The sequence below is a fragment of the Neopelma chrysocephalum genome, unplaced genomic scaffold (genome assembly GCF_003984885.1).
Source record: "Neopelma chrysocephalum unplaced genomic scaffold, ASM398488v2 Primary Assembly neopelma1_283, whole genome shotgun sequence".
In the NCBI taxonomy this organism is placed as follows: Eukaryota; Metazoa; Chordata; class Aves; order Passeriformes; family Pipridae; genus Neopelma; species Neopelma chrysocephalum.
The window spans coordinates 161164-187589 of record NW_020897945.1 but is presented as its reverse complement, the minus strand read 5'-3'; the positions used below and the strand labels follow the sequence as shown (position 1 = coordinate 187589).

Below are 26426 nucleotides of genomic sequence, written 5' to 3'. Positions count from 1 at the left end.
GCTCAGTGCTGCCAGCTGTGATGTGGCAGCTGCTTTGGTCTCCTGCTCTGAGCCCAGCCTTGAGCCACAGCTCACCACATCCAGCACAGAGCCAAGGCTGCTGCTGCAGCTGTGCCGGAGCTGGGGCTGGTGGCAGGTGGGCAGCCACAGCTCTGCCACAGTGGGAATGGCCTTGCCCATGCTGCTGGCCAAAAGCCCTGAGGCTACATTTCACAGCCCAACCCTCTCAGCAGGGTTGGGAGCACTGGCTGGCAAAGGCCCCTGCCCATGACCATACCAGCCCCTCTTTTGTTCCTTTTTATTAGTAAAGGATTGAAAACACAGTTAAATACATTTATTTACTGATAATTTACAGCTGTTTCTCCAGCAGAAAATGGGTCCCATTAAATCAGTAGCAGTAATTCAAGACATATCCAGGTGGCACTGGCCTTGATCAGCTCCCCATGCAGCCAGCCTGAAGTACAGACAGGTCCCAGGACACCCAGCCCAGCCCCTGCCCTGCCTTGGGGGATGCCAGCATCATGCAGGAACTGGGGCAGGAGAGTGAGGCCAGGGCCTTGGTTTGGTGTCTGAAAGCAAAGGAGGAGGAGGGAAAGCAGGGCTGTGGAATGGCAGGTCCAGCACTGGAGGCCTCTGTGAGCCCTGGTGGCTTTGGACAAGGACAGGCCCCTTCCTTGATGGAGGAGGGACGATGAGGGATGGAGCCCAGGGGGCACAACTCCTGGATGGAGCTGTACAGGAACTAGGCCATCCAGGGCCTGAAACCGTCTATTTTCCTCCTTTGTCCCTTACACGTCCCCATGGTGTGGAGCAGCTCCATATCCCCGCTTCCCCAATGGGTGCAAGCTCTGGGTCACCCCAAACTACCACAACTCTGTGACCCTGCAGTGCCCACCACCTGCACAAGGATCCACAGGGGCAGGACAGATCTGCTGCTCCCTCCTGCATGGAGGGCACCCCCATGCACAGCCTGGACCAGGGGGATGTCTGGGATGAATTGGCCTATCTGATCCCCACGGCTATTTCATCCCTTGCTTTTTTCTTGCCTCTCCTATTTCTTCCGCTTTTTCTGTCTGGGGATTTTGTCGACACCAGCAAGGAAAAAAAAAAATTAATAACAGAGGAAAGCTACGTGCTGTGCTGGCAGATTGCTCAGGGTGCTTTGTCTGCTCTAATCCGATTGTGTCAGGGAGCTGCTGCTCGCTGCTGCCCACAGCCCCCAGCTGGCTCCTGACCCAGGACGGGGGGGATGCCATTGCTTGGTCCCTGCAGTGGCTGGAAGGCCAAGGAGTAGCAGAAACATCCCTCCCCCTTCCCACATGCTGATGTGTCAATCTGAGCGCTGGACTGGTGCTTGGCAAGGAGGATGGGAAAAAAAAATTAAAAAAAAAATAAAAATCAATTGCTACGAGAAGCTCTGGGGAATCCTGGTGAGAATATTGCAGAGCCCACCCTCTGCACAGCAACACTTACACCCCTCCGGGGGCATGGACCTCTGCTCCCAGGGCTGGGGGCCCAGCCATAGGTTCAAACCCTCAGCACTGGCATCTCTGTGCCTACCTTGGGCTGCAGCAGACTGCTCACAAACACTCCTGGCCCCACTTTCCACCCCCAGCTTTGGCTGCCCACATGCCTCCCTACCGGACACCGGCCCTTTGGCCCGAGGGGTGTTGTGCTCCCGCTGGAGGTGGAGGAGGAGGAGGAGGTCGGGCTCTCGGGCATCTCCCCATGGAGTGGTCCCAGCCGGCTGCTGGGTGAGCAGCCAGGGCTACCGGGCTCTGAGGTGGGGTCCTGGGGGCAGAAAACGTCTGTGGGAAGCACAAACCCAGTCCCTCTGTGCAGGAAGGCAGGCGTGACAGAGACTCCGGGGAGCCAGCTGGGCCTGGAGCCTGCAGGGACCACCGAGCCCCAGTCTGCTCCCCCCACCCCTCGCTGTCCCATCTGCCTGAGCAGCCTGAATGAGGAGCATCCACTCACAGGCCTCTGTTCTGCTCCACAGTCCCCTGGAAAAGAAAATGCCTTGATTTTTCTCTTTGAACAAAATTAGAGGTGACAGCAGGTTCAGAAGACACTGGTGGTGGCCACGGATGCCTTTACAAGGAGGGATGGTGACCAGCACTTGAGGAACTGACACAGAGATGCCATTTCAGAGGCAAGGCTGCCCATCAGCTCTTGCACTCCTATAACTATTTAACCAGGTCTGTGATTTTTATCACCATAATTCCACCGAGTAGTTTTTGTAAGTGTTGTTTTCTGCAGAAATTCCTGCTGATATTCCTTTTAGGGCTTGTATTTTCTTAGGAAGTGGCAGGAGGAAAAAATACCTCACACATGTTGTCCCTTCCCCTTGTCTTCCAGAAAACGAGCAGGTATGTCCCTGAAAGCCTCATCTCTGCCAAGAATAGTTGTGGCTGGGATAAATTTTTGTCAGGCCTGCCCCAGCAGCCAGGGAAGGTTGTACCAGAAGTACAGGGCAGTTCCATTGCAAAGGACTAGAATTCAGTGTGCTCCCTGCACTGAGACACTGACACAGGTTGGTGTGGTAAAGTCGAGGCTGCTCGAAGGCCAGGCAGGGCATGAGGGGCACTGCAAAGCCCGGGGCTGGCAGGGCCAGGGTGTGTTGCCTGCTCCTGCCACCTCTACCCACTGGAGCTGCCAGCAGCAAGCCCAACTCCCTGGAGCTCTCATCCCAGCTTATCAGCCTCCCCATATGGGATGCTACAGGAGAGGGACTGAAAGGGGATTGTGAATCAGAGCCAATCTTGTGGCTGGCAAAGCTCAGCCCTGGCTGGCACAGCTTTCTACTCAGAGCAGTGGGAGTGGAATCAGTCTTGGCTGACATGAACACATCAGAGCAGGGCTGGCACATGTCCTGGCTGGATGCTGCTCCCAGCAGCAATGACCTGGAGCCTAAGGAACTCCAGAGCTTAGGAACCAGAGTCCTAAACTTGATGACTACAGCTTGAGCTGGATACCCTGCCAGGTTCCAAGTATAAGGGCCTACCTCATCCACCACGAGGTTGTAGTCGCTCTTGTCCCCATCACTATCCTGTAAGGAGGGAGAAATCCAGAAGGGCTCAGTCAGGACTGGGAGAGGTTGGACCAGGCTCTGCCCCAGGATCCCAGACAGCGTAAAGACCCATTTTCTCCTGCTCATCACTCCTCGTGGACCAACACCATGCCCTGCTGGCATCGACCCAGACCTCCGGCTGAGTGGCCTCCCCGAGGCTCTTCATTTACTTTGTTATTGCCCACAGGACACCATCTCCCTGCACCAGGGTAGGCACAAGGCTCCCCAGCCACTTCCCAGGACCAGCTCCCACAACCACACTCTTTAGTGCACTCACAGAATGCCCAGGCAGGTTCTTCTCCTCCCGCTTCCACTTCAGGCTCGTCCTCTCCTCATCCTGCAGGCACTCAGGAGGGGAACAAGAAATGCTCTGACACAGAGGGGGAGAGAAAGGCATGTCAGCCAGTGTCAGGGAAGACAGCCACTCCTCACCTCTCAGTGGGGCCAGGCCCTGCTCCATCACTGCCTCCACCCTGGCAAAGCATCTCCCTGGCTGGTGGGCAGGAGCCCAAAACCCCAAAGCCACGGGCTCCCCTTGGACCGAAAGCCTAAGATCAATGGCAACTGTTCCCCAATGAAGGAGCTCTTTAACCCTTTCTTCCCCTGCCTGTAACATGAACTGGAACTCTGGATATTGCAGAGCTGTAAGCTACTGTGGAGCCTGGGAATGGAGTCACAGATCTGGGACTGGGGAGATCGTAAAAGGGAGGGGGCAGCCAAGGACTGCAGAGGGGCTGGCAGCACCGGGCTTAGAAGGGAGACCTGTTCAGAGTGATTCTTAAACTGGAAACTCCTTGAAAAGGACAGAGCTGGTTATTTTGGGAGTAGCCCTTGATCTTTAGATTCTTGCATCAGCAAAGACTGAATTGAGGTGGCCCAGAACCTTCAGCTACAAAACACCGATACAAACACAACCCACTCAGGGCAGCAAAGTTTGCTCAGCACCCCCAGCCATTACCAGGAGCCAGGGACCAGCTTGGCTCCTGCCTGGCCCACACTGGAGATGCCAAAGGCCAGCTGAGGCTACCAGTCCATCACGACTTACCCGGCCTGGGGCACGTTCTGGAGCCAAGCAGCAGCAGGGAGAATATCCGGGCAGATCCGTGTCAGCAAGGCAGAGGGGAGGAGAGGAAGAGGCTGTTAATGCCAAGGCTGTGCCCCATATACTCAGGCAGGGAGGAGAGGGGGGGCACTGCAGGGTAACACAAGAAACAGCAGGACATGGGCTCACAAATCATACCTGATTTCCCACTTTGCCCACCTGAAGTGTGGATTCTCTGTTGTCTAATGGGAGATGAGCACATTGGTTTTCCTCAGGGAAGCAGGGAAATCTCTATCCACCCACCTACTTTCAAGAATTACCCCAGCTTTGGAATCTCTTCCCTAGATGTGGCAACAGGTCCAAAGCTGCCAGGAGGGGACAAGCCAACCAGCCAGCTGAGACCTCCTGAATCACACCCATCCTATTTCCTTAGGAAGCCATGCCTAAAACCCTTGTTTGGAAAGCATCCAAAGCTTCTGTACATGCATAGCAAAACAGGTCCACCTCCCTGAGCCCAGGGAAAATGTGCCAGGCATTTACTGCAAATCCAAGCAAAGGGTTGTGGCTGCGGTCTAGCAACCCTCCCTGGTTCACTCCTAGAAATCCACCAGCATTTTGGAAAGAACAAACTCGTTCAGGTCTCTGCTGGCAAAAAGAGTCAGGCAGGGATGGAGAGCTGAGGGACTCTTGTAGGCATTGCTCCAAGGCCATGGTCCAGGAGGGGGATTGGATGCTTGCCATCAGCCCCACACCCCTGCCTCAGCTCTGGCTAACTATGGCAGAGCACCAGGGATTAACCCCAGCCAGATGGAGCATTTCACCTTTTTTTGTTTTAAGGAATGGCTCTCACTAAGGCCAGACACCCAGGCTGAGAGAAGTTCTGGTTGGAGGCATGGGGCTATCCAGGCTTAGAGGGTTAAGCAGGCTCAGCACAGCACAGCCTGCTTTTATCCTCTCTCTGGAGTTTGTTTTTCTCCTTTGGGAAGCCATCCTTAAAGAAACAGGAACAGAATTCTGACTGCAGACAGCTGTGTGCAGGGGCACACAGCAACCACCGACAGTTTCCTGCTGCTGTTTTCACCACCTTGACATCTTAACAAGCCAAACCAGACCATTAGAAACTGCAGCAAACCCCACCCAGGGCCCAGCTTTGCTGCTGCTGTTGGGTCCTGTCCCAACTGCATTTCAGTCAGCACCTTTCCCAGGGAAATCTGCAGAGAAGCATCACTACAGCTGCTAAATTTGGCTGCCTGTTTCCAGCCCATAGAGATGCCTGGAGCCTCTGTTCTTGCCCCAGTCTCCCTCTCAGCACAACTACCCAATTCCTGCACTCTGCAAAAGGTGACTTGAGCTCAGAGCAGCCTCTCCTTTGTGCAGCACTTCAGTAGCAACAGGCCACAAGCAAAGCTGGGCAGCATTACTAATTTGGCCCAGTCCTGCAATAGCATTCAGAGCACTGATTTCATGATGATTAAATATTGATGACGTTTGTAAGGCACGTTGTGATCCTGACAGGAGGAGGCACCCATAAGGACTAGGAATTAATGCAATTTACATGGCACCACACATGCAGTAAGGCTCTGGTTTCTAAATTCCTTGCCCCAGACTTGTGGCCCTCATAGTTTCTACCACGGGCTTGCAACAGTAGTTTCCCTTGAAGTCTCAGCTTTGGGGATCAAATCTTTACTTGGTGTAAACCCTGGTGTAATTAGAGAAGGTTTCTTTGTGACGGGGATCTCACACCCTCCCCAGCTGCCTCATGGAGGGGGGGACCCTCATACACTGGAAACACCCAGGGGAGCAGGGAGATGTGTCCAGAGCCCTGCTGCCCAGTGTCAGGGGTGCAAACACAGCCACCCCCACCACTGCCACACACCATCACTGCATGGCAGCAGTTCCAAGGTCAAAAATGGAGCCAAACTCCTGGGTCTGCATGTATTTCATGAGCTGGACCTGCCATCCCTGGAGCTGCAGCAGCCAGGCACTGAGAAGCACTGAGAAAAGAGGCAGGGCAGGCAGCAGGGTGCCCAGCACTGACTCAGCCAGCATTTGAAAGGTTAATCCAGCTGTGCTTCTTCCCCTTACCTCTGTTCTCCCCATCCTGGGCCACTCTGTCTTCCTTGGTGGCCAGCTGAGCCTGTGCCATCAGTGCCCCCGAGACAGCCAGGAACCCCAAGGTGCTGCTGGCCCCGCTCAAGCTGGAAGGTTGCACGCTGGAGGGGTGGGGTGTCAGCAGGAGCGGGGATGCGTGGTGGGAGAGGTGCTGAAGCTGCTGCTGCTGAAAGAGAAAGAGCAGATGGTCCTGGATGTGGCAGAGCCAGCCACAGTCCTGCCCGGCACCCTCCCCTCCCGCACCGACTGCGACGCAAAGCGCAACAGGATGAGACGCCAGCAGAGACAAGGAGGTGAGTGGAGCTGTTGAGGCTGCACAGTCTGGGTCTCATCACTGCTTCTGCCACCCACGGAACCTCCAGTGCCTCCCTGCCACAAATGTGATCCCAACACATGGCAGAGCCCAAGCCATGGCTCTGCCCCGCTCTGCTCCAGGCAGCAGGGGCCAAGGGGATCCCAGAGGCCATCCACTGCTTTCAGGACACAGTGGCAAACCCTCTCACTGCAATGGACTCACCAAAGCAGCAAAATCCCTGACTTCTGCCATCACTGTGCTGCAGGGTCCAAACCCCCGGGGCAGGGAAGAGCCTTGGCCCACAGCTGGGCAGTGTGACTCACCCCAGCGATGCTGTTGAGCTCTCCCATGGTCACCTGCTTGGCCCATTCCACCGCCTGCAGGACCTGCTGCTGGTGCTGGGAAGGAAGAGCATGGGGGCAGTCACACTGTGCTCCCGGCCCGAGGGAGCAGCAGCCCTGTGTTGCCCCAGCCACCTGGGACTGCACAGTCCCTTCTCCCATCCCTCCAGCCCAGGTACGGAGATTTTCCTCCCCAAAACCTCCCATTTTTCAGGCTGGACTTTGACTCCTCCCTTCCCAAGGGCCTCCCTCAAGACAAGCCAGAGCAGTCCGATGCACATCCCCTGCCTCCTCACCTCCTGTGTCAGAAAGGGGATAATCTGGGCACAGATGGCACTCAGTCTCTTGACAATCTCTGCCTGAAAGAGGAAGCAGGTATCGCCTGGGATGGAGGGCTCTGAGCCCTATCCTGTCCCCTCCAGCAGAGGGGAGGGCAGCCAAGCATCCTGCAGACATTCAGGCGAAGTTAAACTCTCCCCACCCAAATCCTCTCAGTGGAAATTCTCCTGCTGCCTCTACATCCCTTCTGGGTCTTCCCGCTGCCAAGAGAAGACTCTGCCCAAAGCTGCTGGACCCCTCCAGGCTGCCAGGTCCCAGAGGCACGTGGGAGGGATCCCAACGCCCAAATCCCTCTGTGGACCCAGGCCAAGGCAAGCCCCAAGCTGTCACTCCTGTCACAGCCCAGCTGGCTTTGCTCAGCCCAAACCCAGGTTGGCTTTGGGGCTGCCACTGGCACAGGCAGTGGGCAGAGCTGAGCCGCAGATGCTGGCACTGGGCCACCCACACACTGCGCTGTCCCCGAGCGTCGGACTTAAAGCCAGGGCAGAGCAAGGGACGCAGAACTCCCACAGATTCAGCCCTCTCGGCATCGTGCCTGCAAACCCTGCAAGGAACTGGTGGTGGTACCTGCCCTGCCCAGAGCAGGGACCCCGCTCCCATCCCCATCAAGTCCTGGGCCAGCTCTCCCTGCTCCTTCCAAAGGGGGAGCAGAGGCACAGAACACCTCGGACCTGCCCCTGCCCAGCAGCGGCAACAAGGGAACGCAGAGAACCTGGTGCATCCTCTGAGGAGAGCCTGTGGTTACAGACAGACCCACAGCCCAGCCACGTCCCCACCAGGGTAAGCAGCACTTCTGAGCAAAGGGGCTGTGGCTTCCAGCCCAGCCTCTCCAAGAGAAAACCCATGTCTCCTGGGGAAAGCTCGATTTCCTCACTGCAAATCTACCCTGGCACTGGCGGAGGGACCGGCTGCTCTGAAGCATTTTTTCATCTCAGGTTTCTGATAATCCCCGACAGTGTTGCAGAGGTCAAACCACACTCACAGCCAACAGAGAACAAAGGGAACATTTACTTGCTGCACCCCGGGAGCACCCCCACACCCACCAGCGCCCTGCTCACCTGCAGGTCCCAGCTGCTGTCTCAGCCACTGCCACAACACCCACTCAGGACCTGGGAGTAAAGACGCCTCCCCTCCAGACGTCTCCTGCCCAGGTAGAGCCAGGAGCTGGACCCAGGTGGGTCAGGGCTCCTGCTTCTCAACCGCTTGGCCCTCACCTCTATTGCCTTGTGGGCAGAGCCACTGGCCCCATGTGGCACAGGCCACCCCTGGGTCCCAGTCCCATCCGTGGGTCCCAGTCCCACCAGATCTTGAAGCATGTGGGGATGGCAGGAATATGCTCCCTGCTACCAAAAGGAGCAAACTCAAGAGGGGCTGAGCCAGCTGGAGGAATATGGCAGTTGACTTGCCACTTTGTCAGGCATTGGTCCAAACTAATTTCCCTGGCAGAGAGCCCATGATGACTAGATTGATAAATCTGAAGAGGGAAAACAAATTAACACTGGAACAAAAGGGGAACCAAGGAAGGGTAAAAACACTCCTCTGACTTAGGGAAAGGAAAAGGAGATTAGGAAAAAAGAAAAGAAAGACAATCGATTTGCCCTTGGGCCCCAGCTTCTGCTGTTTCCTCCACATCCCTCCCTCAACTCAGGCCCCAGGGACCCTCTGCAGGAAGGTACCAGGGCTCACATGGAGGCTCTGAGTGGTGATTTGGGATGGTAGATCCCTGTCCCAAGGAACTCAACAGCACATGTCCTGACAATATCTGGACTCCTTTGCAAGCCAGTCCCTTGCAGAGAGCTGTGCCATGTCTCCCGTGCCATTACAGCTACACGGGGACGAGGAAGGTAATTTTCCAGTGAAGTCTCCAACCTTGGCCTCTTCCCCACCATCTCCTGCTGCTGGCACAGACCCCACTCACTCACCTGCTTGTGCATTTCCATGTTCAGGCCATAGGACATCTCATAGTACTGAGGGAAAACCACAACACAGCCTGATTAGGAGCTGCCCAGAGCAACTGGACGATGACCAGCCAGGGCTCTGGCTGCCAGTCCTGCTCCCCCTGGCCAAGCTCCCCTTTTGGTGCTCCCTCCAGCCCATGAGGAATGGTTGTCCCACACACCACAGGCCAAGACCCCATGCCACGAGCCTGGGACAAGGTAGGGAGCAGCCACAGACTGCTGACATCTGTGATGATTGCTCTGCAATTTCTGCACTAATTTAAGCCAGAGGAAGCCAATCCCTCTGCCCTCCACATCCCGTCCTGGCTTGGCCTGTCTCACCCCTAAGTCAGACTCACACCCTGATGCAGCTGCCCACCCACCCCTGTGGGTGTCATGCCTGTGCAGAGCAAAGATGACAGCGAGTTAGGCCCTTCACCAGTCACCAATGACTCTGCCAGTGGTGCTGGCAGCCGACCCCATCCCCTCACACCTGGGGAGAAAAAAAAGAACCAGAGGACCTGCATTCCTCCAGCAAAGCCTGTTCCAAAGGAAGTAGTCTGCCTCTGGGAATCCCTAAGCCTCCAGGATGTGGGGAGGGATCCCAGCTGGTGGATGAGAAGAACATGCCCTGTGATGTTGACACCCCTGGCCTCACGGACAGGGCTGTCTTCACCCCAGGGATGGGGGTTCCCCAAGTTCACATCTTCTTGTCTCTTGGATGGAGTAATTTGGGTTCCCCCTTTCCCTAGAGGGACCAAGAGTGTCAGATGCTAAAGGAGAGCGAATGCTGTTCCTGTTCTGCTGTCCCCATTTTCTTTCCTTCATCCCAGCAGCTCCCCTGTTCCTGCCAGGCTCTGTCTGGCAACTGTGGAGGCTCCTGCTCCTTCCCTTTCACCTAAAACACCAGCCTTAGGATATCAGTTCTGAAACACCCACCCCTTGGGAGAGAGACAGGGAGGAGTGGGGAGCTCTCTTAAAAGGTCAATTAGAAAGAGGGGGGAAAAAAAGAAAATAAAAGAAACAAAACCTATGACAGGATTCCTGGGCTCTAGCAGTACTGAACATGCAGGTAGCAGCAGAAGAGTTGGTGTTGTGAGGAATAGTGACTAACTCCTTCCTCCCTCACACCTCCCAGCCCTGGCCCCAAGGACAGCACTGGGCCAGGCACCCCCAGCAGGGCATCGACCCCTCTGGGTGAGCGGCCGAGTGGAGTCCCAGCACTGGGACCTCTCTGAGGGCAGCAGTCCAGGATGCTTTGGGGGAAGGCAGCAGGGACAGGGGAGGGGGAGCTCACCATGACATAATGTCTCTGCATCTCTGTCTTCTCACTCATCAGCTTCTCACATTCCAACTTCAAGCTGTAAACGGGATCCAGGGTTTCCATTCACGGACCAGCATCACCTGCCCCACCCCTCCAGTCCAATCACATCCTCTGCCCGCAGCTCAGCCCGACCCCCGGCCGCCGCCCCCCCGCGCCCCCCGCCCCACCTGCGGTACTGCGCCTGCAGGAACTGAAATTCCTCCTTGATGCGGTCGCAGATTTCCAGGACCGAGAACTTAAAGGGCTGCCCGGGCTGGAGCGGGGGCTGGGGAGAGACGGCCCGGCTGGAAGCTGCGGCTCCGCCGCGCAGCCCCCGCCCGGCCCGGTCCCGCCGCCCCCACGGCACTTACCGGGTGCCGTCCATGCGGGAACATCCCGAGCGCCCGGGTCCCCGCCCCGGCCCCCTCGCTCCCCGGGCCCTGCTGCCCGCCCGTCTCCCAGCCCCTGCCAGGGGGTCTCCCCTCTCCTGGGCGCCGGCAAGGCGACGGTGCCGCGGAGCTCGGCGGGGCCGGGGGTCGGCGGGGCCCCGAGCGGCGGTCGCGGGATCTCGCTCGCCCCCAGCGGCGCGGGGGCGGCCGCCCGGGCCCCCTTAAGGAGGCGCGTTCCCGCGGGGCTCGGGACAGCGGGGGGGAGCGGAGCGGCACCGGAGCTCTCGCCGCGCCGGCTTCGTGCCCGCGCACCGATGACCGAGACCGAGGGGAACCCGGGAAAGAAGCGAGCCCCGGAGGCGCTGCTCGGGGCCCGAGCGGAACAACTCGAGAGGCGCCCGCCGTCACCGCCGCCCCGGCCCGCGGGGCCCCGCTCGCCTCCCCGGGCCCTTCCCCGCCCCGGGCCCCGCCACGCGCGTGGCTCCCCGCCCGGAACTTCCCTCGCCCTCTTTCCCGGGGCACCCCGGTTCCCCGGGAGCGACGCCGGTCGCTGTCATCGCCCCCTACGCTACGGGTGGACACGGCACCGGCCGCCGGCGGGGCAGCGCAAACGAGCACAGCCCGACAGCGTCCGCCGGGCCAGGGACCGCAGGGGCAGCGGGCCCCGGGGCGCAGCGCCACCAGCTCAGCGCGGGGCTGCCGGGGGTCTCCGGGGCCCAGCCCGCCGTCTGCTCGGGGCGGTCGTGCGGCCCCACCGGGCGGGGTCGGGCCGGAGCATCCCCACCGTGTCCCGGCCCCTCCGCCCGCTCCACCTTAACCAGCCCCCCGGCCCGCGGCGCCGGCGGCCGCGCCTGCCATTGGCTGCCGCTGCGGGAGCGCCAGCCAATCGCCCTGCCCCGCTCCCACATGGGCTCGTGACGGCACGTCCCGGGATGGCCAATAAAAAGTGAGCGCGCAGCTGGAGCCCCGAGGGACGGGTCGCGGGGCACGCTGGGAGCTGTAGTCCGCCATCGGCGGCTCCTGCGCGGCGGCAGCGCGCGAGGCCCGCCCGGTCCGTCCCGCCGCCGCCGCCGTGGGCCCGGGGGGGTCCGGCCCGGCGCTGCCGCTGGGCCCGGCCCGGCGTCACGGGCGGGCGGGGCTTCCGCCGCGGGCAGCCCGGGAGGGTGGACTGCGCGGCCCACGAGGCCTTGCGGCTGCCGCCAGCTGCCACTCAAAGTAACGTGGGGCGGTGGGGCCGCGGCTCGGGCGGGACCGGAGCTACCGCAGCCGCGGGGCTCGGCTGCCCTGCGGAGAGGACGGTCCGCTCTGCCCCGCAGAGTCCCGAGAGCTCCCGGAGGGGAACTCGCCGAGAGTCCCTTCCCTGTCCCCCGCGACCCTCCAGCTGCAGCTGCTGTGCAGTCCCCGCACTCGAGGGCGGTAAAGGCGAGTGAAGAAGCCTTAAATATTGCAGAACCCAGCTGTACCTGGGCACTGCACAGGCAAGCACAAGGTTAAATATTTAATGCTTCGAATTTCATCTTAATCTTTTATTCATTTTGTTATTTACTTGCTCCATGCTGGCGGCAGGGGCAAGGTGGTGGGCACAGGAGGCTCTCCCTCCTCTTGCCTCCATGTCATCCCCTGTTTCCCCTGCCAGGTTGGCCCCAGACTCTGTCAGCCCCAGCACTTGCCCGTTTACCTTCCCTGGCCACAGATGTTCACTGGGTAGGTCCAGTGACACAGGCAGGGATGGACACCAGCCCGCCACTAGCTCCAAAACCCCCTAAAGCCCTCCCTTTTGTGCAGGCACATATATGTCTGTGTGTGTGCATCATATATCTGCACATATGAATATAAATATTTTAATTCAAATGTAAAGTTTTAGAGGTTTTTTTTGTTTGTTGCCTTATTGGGAGAGTTGTGGGGGTTTTATTTAAGGAAAGTGTTTTTCAAAAGCTGGAAACACTTAAGATTGTGTTTCAAGGGAAGGAGAGACTGAGAAGATGCTTTGCACATTTTTCAAAACTCCTCACCAAAAATTGCCAGTTTTCCCTAGGCAGTTTCTCTGCTCTTCTGTCTCGGAGAGTGACACAGGTAAACCTGGAACAGGCAGCTCTGGAGTGATGGATGTCACACACGTCTTGCTCGCCCTCCATTACTGATTGACGTGGGCCCTGGAGCAGCACAGCCTGTAACCCAGAGATTAATTCGCTTCAGCTCCCAGTGCTTGGACTGGGGAGAAATCAACAGCAGTTAACCCTTGGCATCCCCAGGGCTCCAGGAACAGCAGTGAGGGGAACTGGTCCTGCTGCTCCCCCTGGCACAGGGACAAGGTGTGGGGCAGCAGACACGGCCCAGACCCACCACTGCTGAGGATGCTGAGCTGGGGCCCGGCCCCCTCCCGCAGCAGCCACGTGCTCGTGCCTGGTAGTGGCAATGCCTGGAATAGCCCCAAAGGACGAAGGCGTTTGAAATCCAGGCCAGGATCAAGAGGCAAGTGCTGTAAACAGCCCTTCTGTTTATAACCAGCAGAGAAATCAAACCAACCTGGGCTTTGGGCACCCAGGAGCTCCATGTGAATCTGGATCCAAGCAAAACAGGTTGCTGCTGCTGGAATTACCCTAATGATTTTACCTTTTAGCTCCCTCCCCAAATGCCAGCCTGGGGCAGGGGAACACACAGCCTCCTGTCCTTGACAGGAAGGGCAGCACCAGCTCTGTCCCAACTCTGTGCTGTGGGTTGAGCCATTCCTCTCCCCAGGCACAGCCTCCTGCTCCCAGCACATCTCTAGAGTGGATGGTCAAGGGCAGAACCCATCGTGTTTCTCAGAGATGCTGAGGGTGGCCCAGGCTCCCCTGCAGCCACTCATCATTTCCTGTTTTCAGCTCCTCACTTGCATACTTGAATGAGGAGCCTTGAACTCAGCAGGGACAAGTTCATGGCACCCTCAGACAACCTGAATTTCCCAGGCCATGTATACCAGTATCTGGCACAAAGAGGGGCCTCATCCTGGCTGGAGTCTGTCCTAGAATGAAAATGAGATGAGAAGGGAAACTGAGGACAGGACCTGGCATCAAAGCAGTGAGAGCTAAGCCTAAGCTGTACTAGGAATCAAGGTTCTTCAGTGCCCTGATCCATGCTCCCAGGACCAGACCGCAGGTGCCCATCCCCGAGCCCCCAGTACTGGCATTCACCCTCCAAAGCCACATGTCCCCAGAGCCCCTGGGGACAGGCAGGAGCCCAGCTCCCTCCTACCATGCCCAGGCAGGGCCCCTCCTGTGCATCACTCTTCCCTGCAGTCCCTTGTGCCCCCCCTGGTGCCAGGGACACCTTGTCACCCCGGGGGCTGAGGACTGGGGGATACCTGCAAAAAAGAAGTGGGAGCCCTCAGAGCAACCCAGCAGCTGACAGACTCTGGTCTCTGGCACTGGCTTCGATCTGTATGTTGGCTCCTGTTTGCACTTACCAGCTCTGAGTGGTTCTTAATTATTGATGCCTCTTTTAGCTTTTATCTGGTGCTCACTGCAGCCAGAAAGGGCTTGACGTTCCTGCATTAGTGATGAATTGGGAAGGAGGCCTTGCTCCACCACCATTCCTGGCTCGTGGGCTGTGCCACTGCTTCAAGCAAAGCTGTGCTGAAAAATGAGAAAGGCGAGAGCAGGAGTGGGATGTGGCAGAGGAGATTCTGACTCCTACTACTGCCACAGGCAACAGGGGGCTGGGGGATTCTGTCCTCTGGGAAGGACCAGAAGGAGATGGACCCAAACAGGTGTGGAAGCCTCCTTCACCCAATAAAAAACTGGCATCTGCTCATTTCATGGAGAAGGAAGGATGCCAGTTTATGACCCCTCTAGTGACAGGCAGGTGGAAGGGAGGAGATGGGTGACAGCAGAGTTTTGCCAAGCCCCTGGCAGCTGTGAGCAGGAACTGATGTCAAGCCTGGGCTAAATGCTGTGCAGCTGTTTGGTGGTCTCAGGGCATTGAGCACTGCTGGATGGCATCCTGCCCCTGCCCTCGCCAGCTCTCTGTCCACAACAGCAAAGCTTTGTGGGCAGCAGGACAGTGGCTGTCACTGTTGCTCTCTATCTCCCTTTAATGAGCCAGGGCTTTGCTGAGTTTTTCCAAGGACCCTGGTGCCAGCAGAGCTGGTTGTCAGACTGTCGGCCTGTATCCCTCTCCCACTCGTGCATCATGACCTCTTGAACACAAAGAGAAAGGGTTTCTCTGCCAAGAGTGAGAATCAAACCATCCCTGAGCAGCTTTGGAGGCCCTGTGTCAGCTGCACCCCTGCAAGCACTGAGCTGTTCTGCAGGGCAGGAGAGGGGCTTCTGGCTCCAGAGAGGTTACAAGGCAGAGCAGCCTGTTTGGAAGGAGAGAAGCTGTTTCCTCAAGTCTGCAGCTACTGGGAGAGTCATGAGGGAGGTATTTGTAACCCATTTTTTTGCTGTTGGTATTTGTTAAGATTTCCAGATTTTGGTATGCAATTAGATTGGAGCCCAAATCTGGTAAGGTGCCCTATGAAATGATTCCCTGTGGAAATCTGGGGGCAAATGAAGCAGTGGCTAACAGAGCCAGGCTGAAAGCATGGGGAACCACAGCACTGCTCATCAGTGGGATGGGATATCAGGGTGTCCCCCACCACCCAGAGAAACACTTTGGGGAATGAAACATCAGGAGAAGCAGGAGTGGAGCACAAGGTTCAGCTCAACATCTGCTGAGAGGTGCAAGGGATTTGGAAAGCCCAAAAGTTCTGTCTTTATAAAGGGTTAGTCTCCCACAGGGAGCAAGGAGATACCCACAGCCCAGTGTGGAGCAGCTCCCCGGCCTCAGCAGCCTCGTGGTTTGTCCAACCCCCTTGCCAACTGAACCGAGGCCCCTAATTAGCTCTAACAAGAGGGATGTCTGTTCCTGAAAATGGCCCAGACCAATTTCTCCTAAATCCTCCTCCCTTGCCTATCTATCAGGAGTAACATCCACTTATGGTGCTCCCTACCCCCAGGCTGAATTTGAACCACTGACCTCGAGGTGAAAGCACTGGAAAAGCTCCAGCTGCCTCCTGCAGCCACAACTCCTGGCGGATTTTGCAGCACTGACAGAGCAGAGATGGTTTTAGCAACTGTCCATTGCAGCAGCCCCAGCCCAAAGCCTGAAGCTGTGTTGGCCTTTCACATCAGAAACCTGCTTGCTCGGTGTCAGCGAGGCCTCAGATCAGCTGCAGGACCACAGGGCCAGACTGTACTGACTGGCAGCGTTCCAGCAGCTCCCAAGCAGGGCAGGTTGGAATGATCTGCCTGGTGCTGCAGCCCCCCAAGTGCAGTGGGGTCAGACCAGTGCCTGCCACACAGCACCGGCTCTGTTATTCCCAGAGAGGGGATCTGAGCTCTGGATCTGCCCCAGGGCAGCACCAGGAGCATTGAGTGCCCAGTTTGGCAGGGGATAGGGCTGAGACCCCCCCCTCTGCAAGAGCCTGAGCCAGCAGCTGGAGTTCAGTGACCACCTCCAGAGCTGTGCTCCTTCACAGACCCCTGTCCCTTGCAAGCCTGTGCTGGGCACCCTGTCTCAGCCATCCCTGGCTTGGATTAGGCTAATCAGGCATCACAGCCAGATAACAGCCACATTGTCAAGCCCTAGTGCTGCCCACAGGCTCTGTAACTCACCAGCCCCTCTATACCTCAGCACAAAGACCCCACAGCTTCCTTCCCAGGGGAAGGAAATTTTCCCACTCCAGCTGGCCTGAGAGATACCATGGGGAAGATGTTATCAGGGTGGAGCAGGCTCTGGAGCAAGAGGACAGCTCTAATTATCAAGAGCCAATTCCATGACAGCAATCTCAGCCCCAGGGCACTGCAGGCCGGATTTTCCAGAGGGGCCAAGTGCCACAGAAGCAGCTTATCCTCTGTGCCCACAGGAAAAATGAATTATGCACACACAGAGCAGAGTTGTGGCAGCCTACAGGGACCATCACACGTGTTACCAAACCGTGCTGCTCCTGCTCCAAGTACAGAGCTGTTAAGACTTTCAGGGAGTTTTGCCCCAGACCTCCCTGCTTTTCCAGAGAGCCCCCAGTCCCTTCCACCAACCCCTGCTTTCACCCTGCGCTCCAGTTTGTTCTGGCTTTCCCTGGGCATCCTCCTTGCCCTGGCTTCAGCAGACTCCAGCTGTGGCACAACTCTGCAGGGGTGCCTGGGGGAGGGATGGTGTCCCAGGGCGGGATGCAGGCTACAAAGACAGTCCCATTCCACCAGCCCTTTACGAGACAAGAGTGGGAGAGAAGCCACAGCTAGGGGTGTCAGTGTTAACCCTGCTCCTCTTGGCTGACAGAGAAACCTCCAGACAGAGAGCAGTGCATCCAACCAGCAAGGCAGGGAATAGTCTGGGATACGCTACCATCTGGAGGAGGGAGGGCTGCTCCTCCCAGACACCTCCCACAACACACATGGAAACCAAAGCAGAGTCCAAGGTGAACTAGCAAAACTAACTGTTCTCCCCAATTGATTTCCCTGTCTGGAGGAACAGGAGAAGGAGGGAAGTAAAGTCCTACCAAAGGCAGCAAGAAAGTGGCAGCAAGTCACGGTTTTAACCAACCTTCTTATTTCTTTATTTGAAAGGCACAGCTTGTACGTCCTTGATACAGCATTTTCAGTTCCTCTTATTATAGGTCAAGTGATTAAACACAAAAAGCAAAACAAGATCTTTCTAAAGGACTATATACAAACACCAGATTATTTTTTTTTCCATTTTTGTTTTTTAAGAAGACACGCTAGCGCACGGATAAGAACAGAGAAAGCTGCTGTATCCTCTACACAGGGCAGGGGCACAGGGAGGGGGAGGCCAGGGAAGGCTCTGTCTGCCTGCCCCTCTGCCCAGCTGCCTGGGCTCCAAAGCTGAGTGCTGTGCTGAGGGGGAGCAGGTGGCACAGGCTCCCCCTCCAGCCCAGGGCCAAACCCTGGCAGCCGGAGATGGTTAAGAACAGGTACATGCAGAACAGCAAGGCGCCAGCCTGGTATTAGTGCAGGAGGGGTGTGGGGGAGACAGGGCCAGGGCGATGCGACGAGACCAAGAGCGCCTGGGGAGGGAGGAGATTGTTCTGGGCCAGGGATCCCAGCAGGGAGTTGTGCAGAACTTTTAGGATCAAGGGGCAATCTTTAAATACCGAGGGGGGAGCAGCGGGCAGAGGGGAGCCACATGGCACCGAGGAGCTGGGACAGCCAGGGGGGCAAGTGGCCCCAGAGCAGCCCAAGCCAGGCTCTGGCTTGGCTCTATGACAGGGTGGGAGGAGGGACAGGGAAGCCAGGCTGGGCACAGGGAGAGCGTGATCGGCCACATGGTTACTGCTATGGCGCTGGCATTGCTGTGCAGCAGCCTGCCCGTGGGGATGGCGGTGGGGGCATCGCCCAGGCCCTGCTGCCCGTGGGAACGGGCCTGGCAAGCTGCCACCAAACACAAGTCTCCGCAATTCTGCTGCACAGCAACCAGAGAGAGATACTGCATCTTGCATTAACCCACCCCCTCTCCCCAGACGGCCCCCTCCCCCCAGCCCCTCTAATCCGATTTCTCCCCATCATCATCTTGGTGGGCATCCCCGTCATGGCCGTTCTTGTCCTCCTTGGAGAGGTGAGCCTGAGAGCCCAGGGCCGAGAGCGAGAGGAGCCCAGTGCCGGCACTGACAGCAGGGAGGGATGGGGGCTGGAGGCCCACGGGGAGTGGAGTCAGAGGCAGAGCGAGGGCTTGGAGCTGTGACAGCTGGTGAGCTTGAAGCTGCTGCTGTAGAGAATGATGGACAGACAGAAAGACAGAACAGGGATATTGTCATTTTGAGTGCACTTGGACCCCAACCTAAGGACCTGGAATGCCCAAACACACTGTGCCAGAAATCAAGCTTAAACCAGAGACCTCAGGGTTCTGGAGAGCATCGCAGCCTCAGGGCAGGTGGGAAAAGAGATTCTAGAGTCCTGGGGCTGTGACACCTTCAAGAAAAGACTCAGCAGTGTGTCCCTAGCACAACACACAGCCCCTACACCACAGGACATCTGGCATCAGACTCTAGCTTGTTCCAAGGATGTGGTTAAAGCCCTCACAAACTTGACCAAGAGCAGATGGTGTTTTCATGCCAAGGAGCTGCTTCGGTTCCTGCTCAAAACCAAAGCTCCTCTCCTTGCAACCTGCTGAGACAGAGGAGGGATCCCTGCTCCCCTGCAAACCCATGGCCTCGGTCACAGCAAGCCTGGATGGAACCAGCCCTGTTCCAGCACAGCCAGCCCAGCACCTGCAGCCTTGTCCTGCTGCAGCTGCAGCACCGTGCACGGCACAGCCTGCTCCCAGCAGGCCAGATACATCCCCAGGTCACCACTCCATGGCCCAGCTCTGTCTCAAAGGTCAAAGGTACCAACTCCCATCCCTCTGAACCCAAACTAAACATGCATCACGTACACGGATGATGGAGTTCAGTTCTGGTGCCGTAACCTGCTTAGCTCGTTCAATGGCTCCCAGGACTTGCTGCTGATGCTGGTGTGGAGAAAACAGAGGAATTCAGGGTCATTTCCAGTGCCACTGGAAAGCAGAACAGGGGTCTCACACACACGTACGTGCTGCTCACACTGAGGTGTCACGTCAGAGACAGGCTGGTTACCCCCACAGCTGGAGACACCTGCACACACTTCACCCATGACAAGGGCCTCACACTGAGGCCCACGGCAGCAAGGAGCAGGGAAAGAAGCACATTTGTCTCATCCATTTCCTCACCACAGGGTTAAGCAGGTCCCCTTCTACTCCCACCCTCGTCCTGCTCTGCAGAGGCCCAGCAATCTTTGGCCAGAAGGGCTCCAAGGTGGGCATCATCTCTCATCCTGCCGCCCTTCACCTATGCAGACCCTCTAACAAACAAAACGAGCCATAAAAGCAGAAATGCTTGGGAAGCTCCCTAGTCCTTGGGACACATCCCATATCCCAACTGCAGCAGCTGGGTGCTCCAAACACAGGTAGGAAAAATGGCTGTATCATGTACTTAAAAAATATAAAGGACAACTGTACTTTCTCATTGGAGAGCACAAGGTCTCAGCACCAGGCCTGTCCACTGAACTCTAGCAAGGGGATTTTTCTTTCCACTTTGGCAGCAGGACAGGGTAGGGATTGCATTAAGATGCAAAAGGTTTAGTTGTGGCTTAGCTATTAGGCAGCTCTGATCTGATCAGCAAGCCACTTTGTCCTTCCCAAGAACAGGTGGGTGGGAAAAACAGAGCCTGTGCCCCAAGTCCATCATTGACCCCAAGTAAGAAGCCTCCATCCCCAACTAATCCTGACCAAATTGCCAGGAGAACTGCCCAGAGCTCAGCCTCCATGGGGAGATGGAAAGATACAGCACTAGAGGTCTTTCATCTTCCCCTCGCCTCAGGCAACAACTCCCAACGTGCCCCCCCATTAATTTCTAAGGAGAGTGGGAGGAGCCCATCAGCTGCATTAATTAATGAGGCAGAGAAATCAGACCTCGAGGAGCCACATGGAGGTATTTTTTTAAGCGTCATACCCCAGTTAGCACCCAAAGCTCCCACTGCCCATGCAGAAGTGGCTGATGACTCAGGAACCACAGGTAGGAGAGACCAGAGCCCATCTTTGTCCACAGCCACCACAAAAGGGACAGACAGGCACATTACCCACCACACAGCGCTCGAGGAGCCAAAACTGCCTTGAAGGGCTGGTCCCTGTGCAGGGACAGAGAGCAAGCAATGAGGTTTCCTAGACCAGGGGTGGGGAGCTGCCTGTGCCAGAGGGCTGTGACACCTCGTTGGCTGCAGCAGAACAGGGGCCTCTACTCCCCCCTGCCAACACACCCCCAAGCTGGGGAACTCACCTCTTGTGAAAGGTAGGGCAGAACCTGTGCACAAATCCCATTTAGCCTCTTGACGATTTCAGCCTAAAAGGTGGGAAGAACGGAGAGGAAAGGTCAGGCAGCTCGGGACTGAGCACCCACAGCACCAGCTGCCCCACCTTCCTCCTCCCCAGCCCTGAGTCACCAAATGGCCCTAAGAAAACATCCTCTCCTCAGAAAGATGCTGGCAGCGTTCTGGTGCCATGGGGGTCACCTCACCCCTGAGGCACCTCCCTGCACAGTTAAATGAATTGATGCTGCTGTCTGCAAAGAGCAAATATTCAATATTCTCTTTCCTCTCCCGGTCTCCGACTTTCATTTAACAAACTGGGAGCAACTAGATAGGAAACTTACTGTAGACCCAGGTGGGTCTACATTTGCCATGTAGACACAGACAGACACATGTGCTGCCTCCATTGAGACCCCTCCTCAGACTCCCCCTCCCTGCAGCTGAGCTGCTGGACTGGGGCTACTCAGGGAGACCAGAGGGGCTGGGCAGCTTCCTCACTACCCTCACACAAGCAATGGCAAGTTCTGAGGTATTAAATGCTTTCCTCCTGGCAAATAGTGAAGCTACCAGTCCTCTGCAAATCACTTTCCAGTGGCATCAAAAGAAATACAGAGCCAAAGAGTTTAGGCACACACCAAAAACAGCGGAGGGGACCCCACCAGCACCACAGGGAAGCAGACTAGGCTGGGAGACATTCACGGGACAGCAGTGAGGATTTGTGGCTCAGATTCTTCAACAAGATGCAGGTTTTCCCAGGAAAGCCAGTCTCCTGGGCTTAGCAACAAGGGCAATGAGATCAGAAGCACCAAGCGCCTTTGTGGGGAGCAGAACTGTGCTAAGAGGCTTATAACTGAGTCATGACATGCAGCCAACTTTGTGACTGGAGCTGGAGCCAGAGAGAGACAGGCTCAGAGGAGGCTCATGTTCTTAATACCACAGGTAATTAGTCACTGGGGGTAATTAACAACTTAACCATCAGTGAGGGTAATGAGCAAACTTATCCAAGCTGCCACACAGTCTCCAAGCCACAGCTCCAGATCCTGCCTGCACTGCCCTGTCTGGTGCTTAAATACCTGTTCAGGCCCTGAGCAGAACCACAGGGGGCCCAGAGTGGGAGCTCTCAGTCCAGCACTGTGATCCTGAGAGGTGGGGGGGCCCTGCATTTCAAAGGCAGCTCTGACATTTTACAGGCTCATGGCATTTCTAGTTCCCTGAAATACCACTGAAGTGACAGGGAGCAACACACAGCAGACAACCACCTTCCCCAGGAATTAGAGCACTTGGAAATGCTTTTCCCCCTACCTGTTTGTGCATTTCAATATTCAGCCCATAGGACATCTCATAGTACTGTAGAACAGGAGAGAAGAGAACAAAACAAATTGTAAGTCAAGTCTCCACCAGGTAAAATGGCTCCATACAGCAGTGCTGGGAGCCACCACTGCATTTCTGGCAGGGTCTTCTACAAAAGCTGGGCATGGATGGAAGGAGAGCAGAGGCCAGCCCTGGGAAACAAAGACAGCAGGAGGCACGCACAGAGACCCCCTCCAGCTCTAAAGCAGAGCCCTGAGCCCAGGTGGTCCCTGCCCACCCTGCTCCAGCCTCATGCTGCTGCAGACAGAGACCTGGAGACTTGCCAGCTGGGCCCCTCACACACAACTTTCCACAGTCTGCATCAAGGTGAGAGTGCACAATGCTACATCAAATCCGGAAAAAGGCTCGTGGCTCCACAGACTTCTATATCCACAGCCAAAAGAGAGGGAGGCTGACTCTGCAAGCTTTGCCTGGCCAGCACCCTAAAGCCCACATGGCTGCTTCAGCAGCAAATAGAAGAGATCACAACTGGACTTCATCTAGCAAGTAACACATCCAGCTACGCACAGCTTCAGCTGTTTGGGAAGAAGTTATGTGGAAGCCTCCCCTCCATACAAAAACAATTCACCCAGAAAACCCCTGCACAGCAGCAACAGGCAGCTACAATCTGTTGGCAGGAGAAGCTAATTCCTGACCCCTGGAAGAAGTGGTTATAAGGCTGATGTTCGAGAGGTTAGAAACCTCCCCCTGCAGCTTGCAGACTGCAATCTTGATTCTTCCAAATGGAAAGAAAAATCCCCATCTGTGCTCATTTAATTCAAGGGGATCACTGGCATTCTGGTACCGACGCCACAAGTCTGAGAAGTGCCCAGCTTGGTATCGGCATGATCTCAGCCTGCTCTAATGCTGCTGCAGGCTCTCAAGGCTTCTTTGCATTCTGAAAACTAAGCAGGAAGGAGAAGCTCGACCCCCAAGCTGCCAATTGTGACTTATTCAAAAATCAGAGCAGCTGTAGCAGCTTTGCACATTCACAGAAACCCTCCTCTTTGCTTCCTGAGACTTGCTGTGGTGGGGAGCGGCAGCAGCTCTGCGCGACTCCAGCTCAGCCACGCAGATGAGGCAGGAGCTCCCGTGCCTGCAAAGCCTTGAGCACTGCACCACGACTAACAGCCCTTCCCCTCTGAGCTGACGGGAACCTGAATCAATTCTGGTGACTGTTAGTTTAAGGGGACAAAATAGATCTCAGCCACATCTGGAGATGAGGCTCTCCATGCAGACTGCAAGGCCCCAGAAGCAATTGTTTACCAGTGAGAATGGGGCAGACTTTTCCATTTAATATGCAAGGAAAGCTGTGACCTCTTCTCCCTGTCCCCAGCCCCAAGCACACCTTGCTCCCCACAGCCTCAGAGTCTGGGCATACAGGCTGCACAGGAGGATGGAGGGGCCAGCTCCCTTATCTCTGGTTTTCAAGTCCTAACTCCACTCTGAGGACCTGCTATATTAATTTCTACATCTTATCTCTTCCTTCCAGGGCAGGTGCAGCAGCTGGCAAGCAGGCACCAGTTCATCTTCATGGACAATATCACAGCCTCCTGCTAACTCTATGATAGGAAAGGAAGAGACCACAGTCCTGCCTGGCATCCCTCCTTTCTGCTACAAGGGCCGTTCCAGAAGTATTACCTGGCAGGCAAACCATCATCCTGCCTACCAGAACATGGCTGTTTCCTGGCAGATTTCTCTTTGGAAAGCCACAGCTAAGCCTGCTGCCCACACGTGGCACCGTGTCTCGTGCCTTTACCAGGCACTGCCCCAGGATTTGCACATTCTGTGCTGGGACACGTGTGCTGGAGAGACACGCCAGCACTCAGCACCACGGCTCTGCAAGGCTGTGGGGTCACCAGAAGGTGCACAGGGTTTTGCTCTTGCACAGAAGCTGGTTTCTGCTTCCAAAATCCCACCAGGATTGTGGGGTTTCCCAGCTTTTTGGGAGCACTGCTTTGTCTCTCACTGGCTGTCACCCTCCCAGAGTACCCAGATGCCTGCACACCAGCCCCTTGCAACCCATTCTCAGGTCTGTAAGAGCTGTCACTTCCCCTGGGCACAGGGAGCGAGGCCAAGGACCCATCAAGCAGTCAGCCACTGGGCTCAGTTCTCTACATCAAAATATCCTCTGCTACTTCCCCACATTTTGACAATCCACTGCATGCAGCCGCCACAAAATAAAGAACAGCCCCATTTTCAGAAAAGCCAATGCCAGCCCTGCTGAGAGCCCCGGGGCTCTGCGGGGCACAGGCTCCCTGCCAGGCAGAGCCCAGGCACTGGCACCTGCTCGTGCTGGAGTCGCCACCCACACGCTCTTGGCATCCAAGGGCTGGTCCTTACCATGACGTAGTGACGCTGCATCTCCGATTTCTCACTGGCTAGTTTGTCACATTCCAACTTCAAGCTGAAAAGCCAGAACACAGTAAGAAAACCACAAACAGGAGGTGAGAGAGTTGATTGCCACAGAGCAGCTGCTTCCTGCACGGCCTCATCCTGGCCAGGCTGGCTCCTTGGACATCACTATCCGGACTTCAAACGGCGGCCAGAGCTGGGCCACGCTGTGCACAGCAGTGACTGCACAGAGCCTGCTCCCACCTTCCCAGCTGGAGTCCCACCAACACACACTCAGGAGGAGGACACAGGGCTATCCGCCAGCTGAACACTGACTGCCCTCAGGCAAATTTGTTCCACAGGAAGGAGAACGCTGGGCAGGAGCAGAGCTGGCTGCCCAGGGAGGTGTTTGCCATTCCTCAGTGGATCACTGGCAGGTGGGGATGGCTTCTGGCACAGGCCTGTCTGCAGCACTCAAGGGACGCTTCAACATAACATCAAAACCAAAGCCAGCCCCACTTCTGGATGGTGGGGGGGAAGCCGAAGTGCAGCACATCCCTCCAGAAGGAAGGATTTTTCCTCTTCCCCTAAATTCCTCAGAGAATGTGCCACTGCTTCCAGTGTTTTATGAGACTCCAACTCACCCACAGAGCAACTGCAGCCGGCATGTGCTGTGGTTTTATGTTTCAAACAAGAAACAGCTTCACCTACACAAAACCTGCTCCTTCTCAAGCAGATTAAGTCCAAGGGGGGAGAGTGGGGTAAGGGGAAAGCTTGTCTTTCAGCAGGCACGTTCCTTGGACTGCCCTACTCCCTCCATGGCACTGCCAAGACACAGGGACACCAGGAAATGGCCACTTCCCAGCAGTTTTTCTGCCTGCTCCTGCTAGAATGACACCACCACAAACTTGTGACCTGGCTGCAAGCAGAGCCTGGGCTGGGGGACGTTGCAACCACATGGCAGCAATGCACGCACGGGGCTGTGGCAGAGGGCATCACCCGGTCACTTTAACACAAGAGCATCACGTTTATTTCAGACACACACACGCAAAGTAACAGATCGTCTCAAGCCAGCTTTTGGGTCAGCAGAAATATTTACACACACACACACACACACACGCACACCCATACACACAGAGAAAAGCATAAGCTTTTGGATTTAAGTGCTCCCTGCAGCATTTGCAGTCCCAGAATGGCAGCCAGCAATAAGAACTGAGGAAAACTCCCAGCAAGAGGCGGGAGGCCTGGCAACCATCCCTGCAGTCCTGGCTGAGCAGCGCTCGGAGGAAAGACCTTGGCCGGAGAGGGGAATGTGCCTTCTCGTCGCTGGGCTCCCATGCGGACATGAGTAACCCCCTGCCCGAGGTCCTCCTCCAGCCAAAGGTGTCCCAAGCTATGAGACCGGGTCCCCTCCCCCGTGTTCTCATTCGGTCCACGCAGTGAAGCCACGAGCAGAAGAATCGCAGCGATTCCTGCGCGTCGCCGGCCAGCCCAGCAGAGCTGCGGGACAGCCCCGGGCCCGCTGGGAGCACGTACCTGTGGTACTGGGCCTGCAGCAGCTGGAACTCGTCTTTGATGCGGTCGCAGGAGTCGGAGGTCGTGAACTTCAGCTGCTGCGGCAGGTGAGAGGAGCCCTTGAACAACAGGAGACAGCGCTAGGGCTGGGGCCGGCGGCCGCCCGGCCCCCCCGCCCCGCGTCCGCCCCGCTCCCGCCGCACCGGGGGCCGAGCCCCCGGCGGGGCCCAGCGCTCGGGCCGTGGACGCGCCCAAGGTCACCCGTGGGGCCCGTTCCCCGGGCGCTGCCTCCGGCTCCGCCGCCCCTCGGTACCGGCCCCAGCTGCCGGCGGCGGGAGGCGCTCGATCACCTCGACCCCGCCGGGGCCGCCAAGAGAGGCCGGGGGGCCCCCGCGCCGTCCCGCGGCCCCGCCGGTGCCCGGCCCCGCCCCGCGGCCGCTCCGGCCCCGGCCGCGTCGTACCGAGTGCCGGCTTTGTGGAAACATCATGTCAGGCTGCGGCTCGGTCCCCGCACGGAGCGGCCCGGTGATGGTGCCGCCGCCCGC

At 57.0% G+C, this 26426-nt stretch overlaps 2 protein-coding genes and 1 long non-coding RNA gene across 9 annotated transcripts; all 3 read right to left on the bottom strand.

Moving 5' to 3' along the window:
- Positions 1-701: 701 nt before the first annotated feature.
- Positions 702-10916, bottom strand: LOC113977964 (transducin-like enhancer protein 2). Of its 6 annotated transcripts, none has more exons than XM_027704543.1 (12): positions 10811-10916; positions 10628-10725; positions 10434-10497; positions 9122-9166; positions 7157-7219; positions 6843-6917; positions 6198-6390; positions 4116-4132; positions 3348-3440; positions 3005-3049; positions 1642-1808; positions 702-1073 (listed from the first exon to the last, which is right to left on the bottom strand). In XM_027704543.1, exons 1-12 carry the CDS (start codon positions 10832-10834, stop codon positions 1052-1054), a joined length of 906 nt encoding a protein of 301 aa, XP_027560344.1. In that variant the 5' UTR covers positions 10835-10916; the 3' UTR covers positions 702-1051. The 6 variants fall into 6 exon arrangements, with proteins under 6 accessions (XP_027560344.1, XP_027560343.1, XP_027560342.1 ...); XM_027704542.1 differs by having other exon boundaries at positions 1642-1791; XM_027704541.1 differs by having other exon boundaries at positions 702-1791.
- A 1786-nt stretch (positions 10917-12702) lies between these two features.
- Positions 12703-14935, bottom strand: LOC113977966. Its single transcript, XR_003537467.1, has 3 exons — positions 14274-14935; positions 13701-13832; positions 12703-12996 (listed from the first exon to the last, which is right to left on the bottom strand). It is a non-coding gene; the product is annotated as an uncharacterized LOC113977966 (long non-coding RNA).
- Positions 14936-17375: 2440 nt separating this feature from the next.
- On the bottom strand, positions 17376-26420 carry AES (amino-terminal enhancer of split). Of its 2 annotated transcripts, none has more exons than XM_027704544.1 (7): positions 26343-26420; positions 25903-26000; positions 24376-24439; positions 21985-22029; positions 20655-20717; positions 19238-19312; positions 17376-18571 (listed from the first exon to the last, which is right to left on the bottom strand). In XM_027704544.1, the coding sequence occupies exons 1-7, from the start codon at positions 26367-26369 to the stop codon at positions 18350-18352; spliced, it is 594 nt and encodes a 197-aa protein (XP_027560345.1). In that variant the 5' UTR covers positions 26370-26420; the 3' UTR covers positions 17376-18349. The 2 variants fall into 2 exon arrangements, with proteins under 2 accessions (XP_027560345.1, XP_027560346.1); XM_027704545.1 differs by having other exon boundaries at positions 17376-18568.
- Between the last annotated feature and the right edge of the window lie 6 nt (positions 26421-26426).

Excerpts from the sequence above, each read along its gene's own strand:
- LOC113977964 (XM_027704537.1), bottom strand. The coding sequence starts at position 10,834 with ATGTTCCCGCATGGACGGCACCCG. Across the intron at positions 10,726-10,810 it reads TCCCGCATGGACGGCACCCG|CCCCCGCTCCAGCCCGGGCA; the intron begins GTAAGTGCCGTG and ends GTCTCTCCCCAG. Across the intron at positions 3,050-3,347 it reads AGAACCTGCCTGGGCATTCT|GATAGTGATGGGGACAAGAG; the intron begins GTGAGTGCACTA and ends CCCTCCTTACAG.
- AES (XM_027704544.1), bottom strand. The coding sequence starts at position 26,369 with ATGATGTTTCCACAAAGCCGGCACTCG. Across the intron at positions 22,030-24,375 it reads TGCAGCGTCACTACGTCATG|TACTATGAGATGTCCTATGG; the intron begins GTAAGGACCAGC and ends CCTGTTCTACAG. Across the intron at positions 20,718-21,984 it reads ATATTGAAATGCACAAACAG|GCTGAAATCGTCAAGAGGCT; the intron begins GTAGGGGGAAAA and ends CCCACCTTTTAG.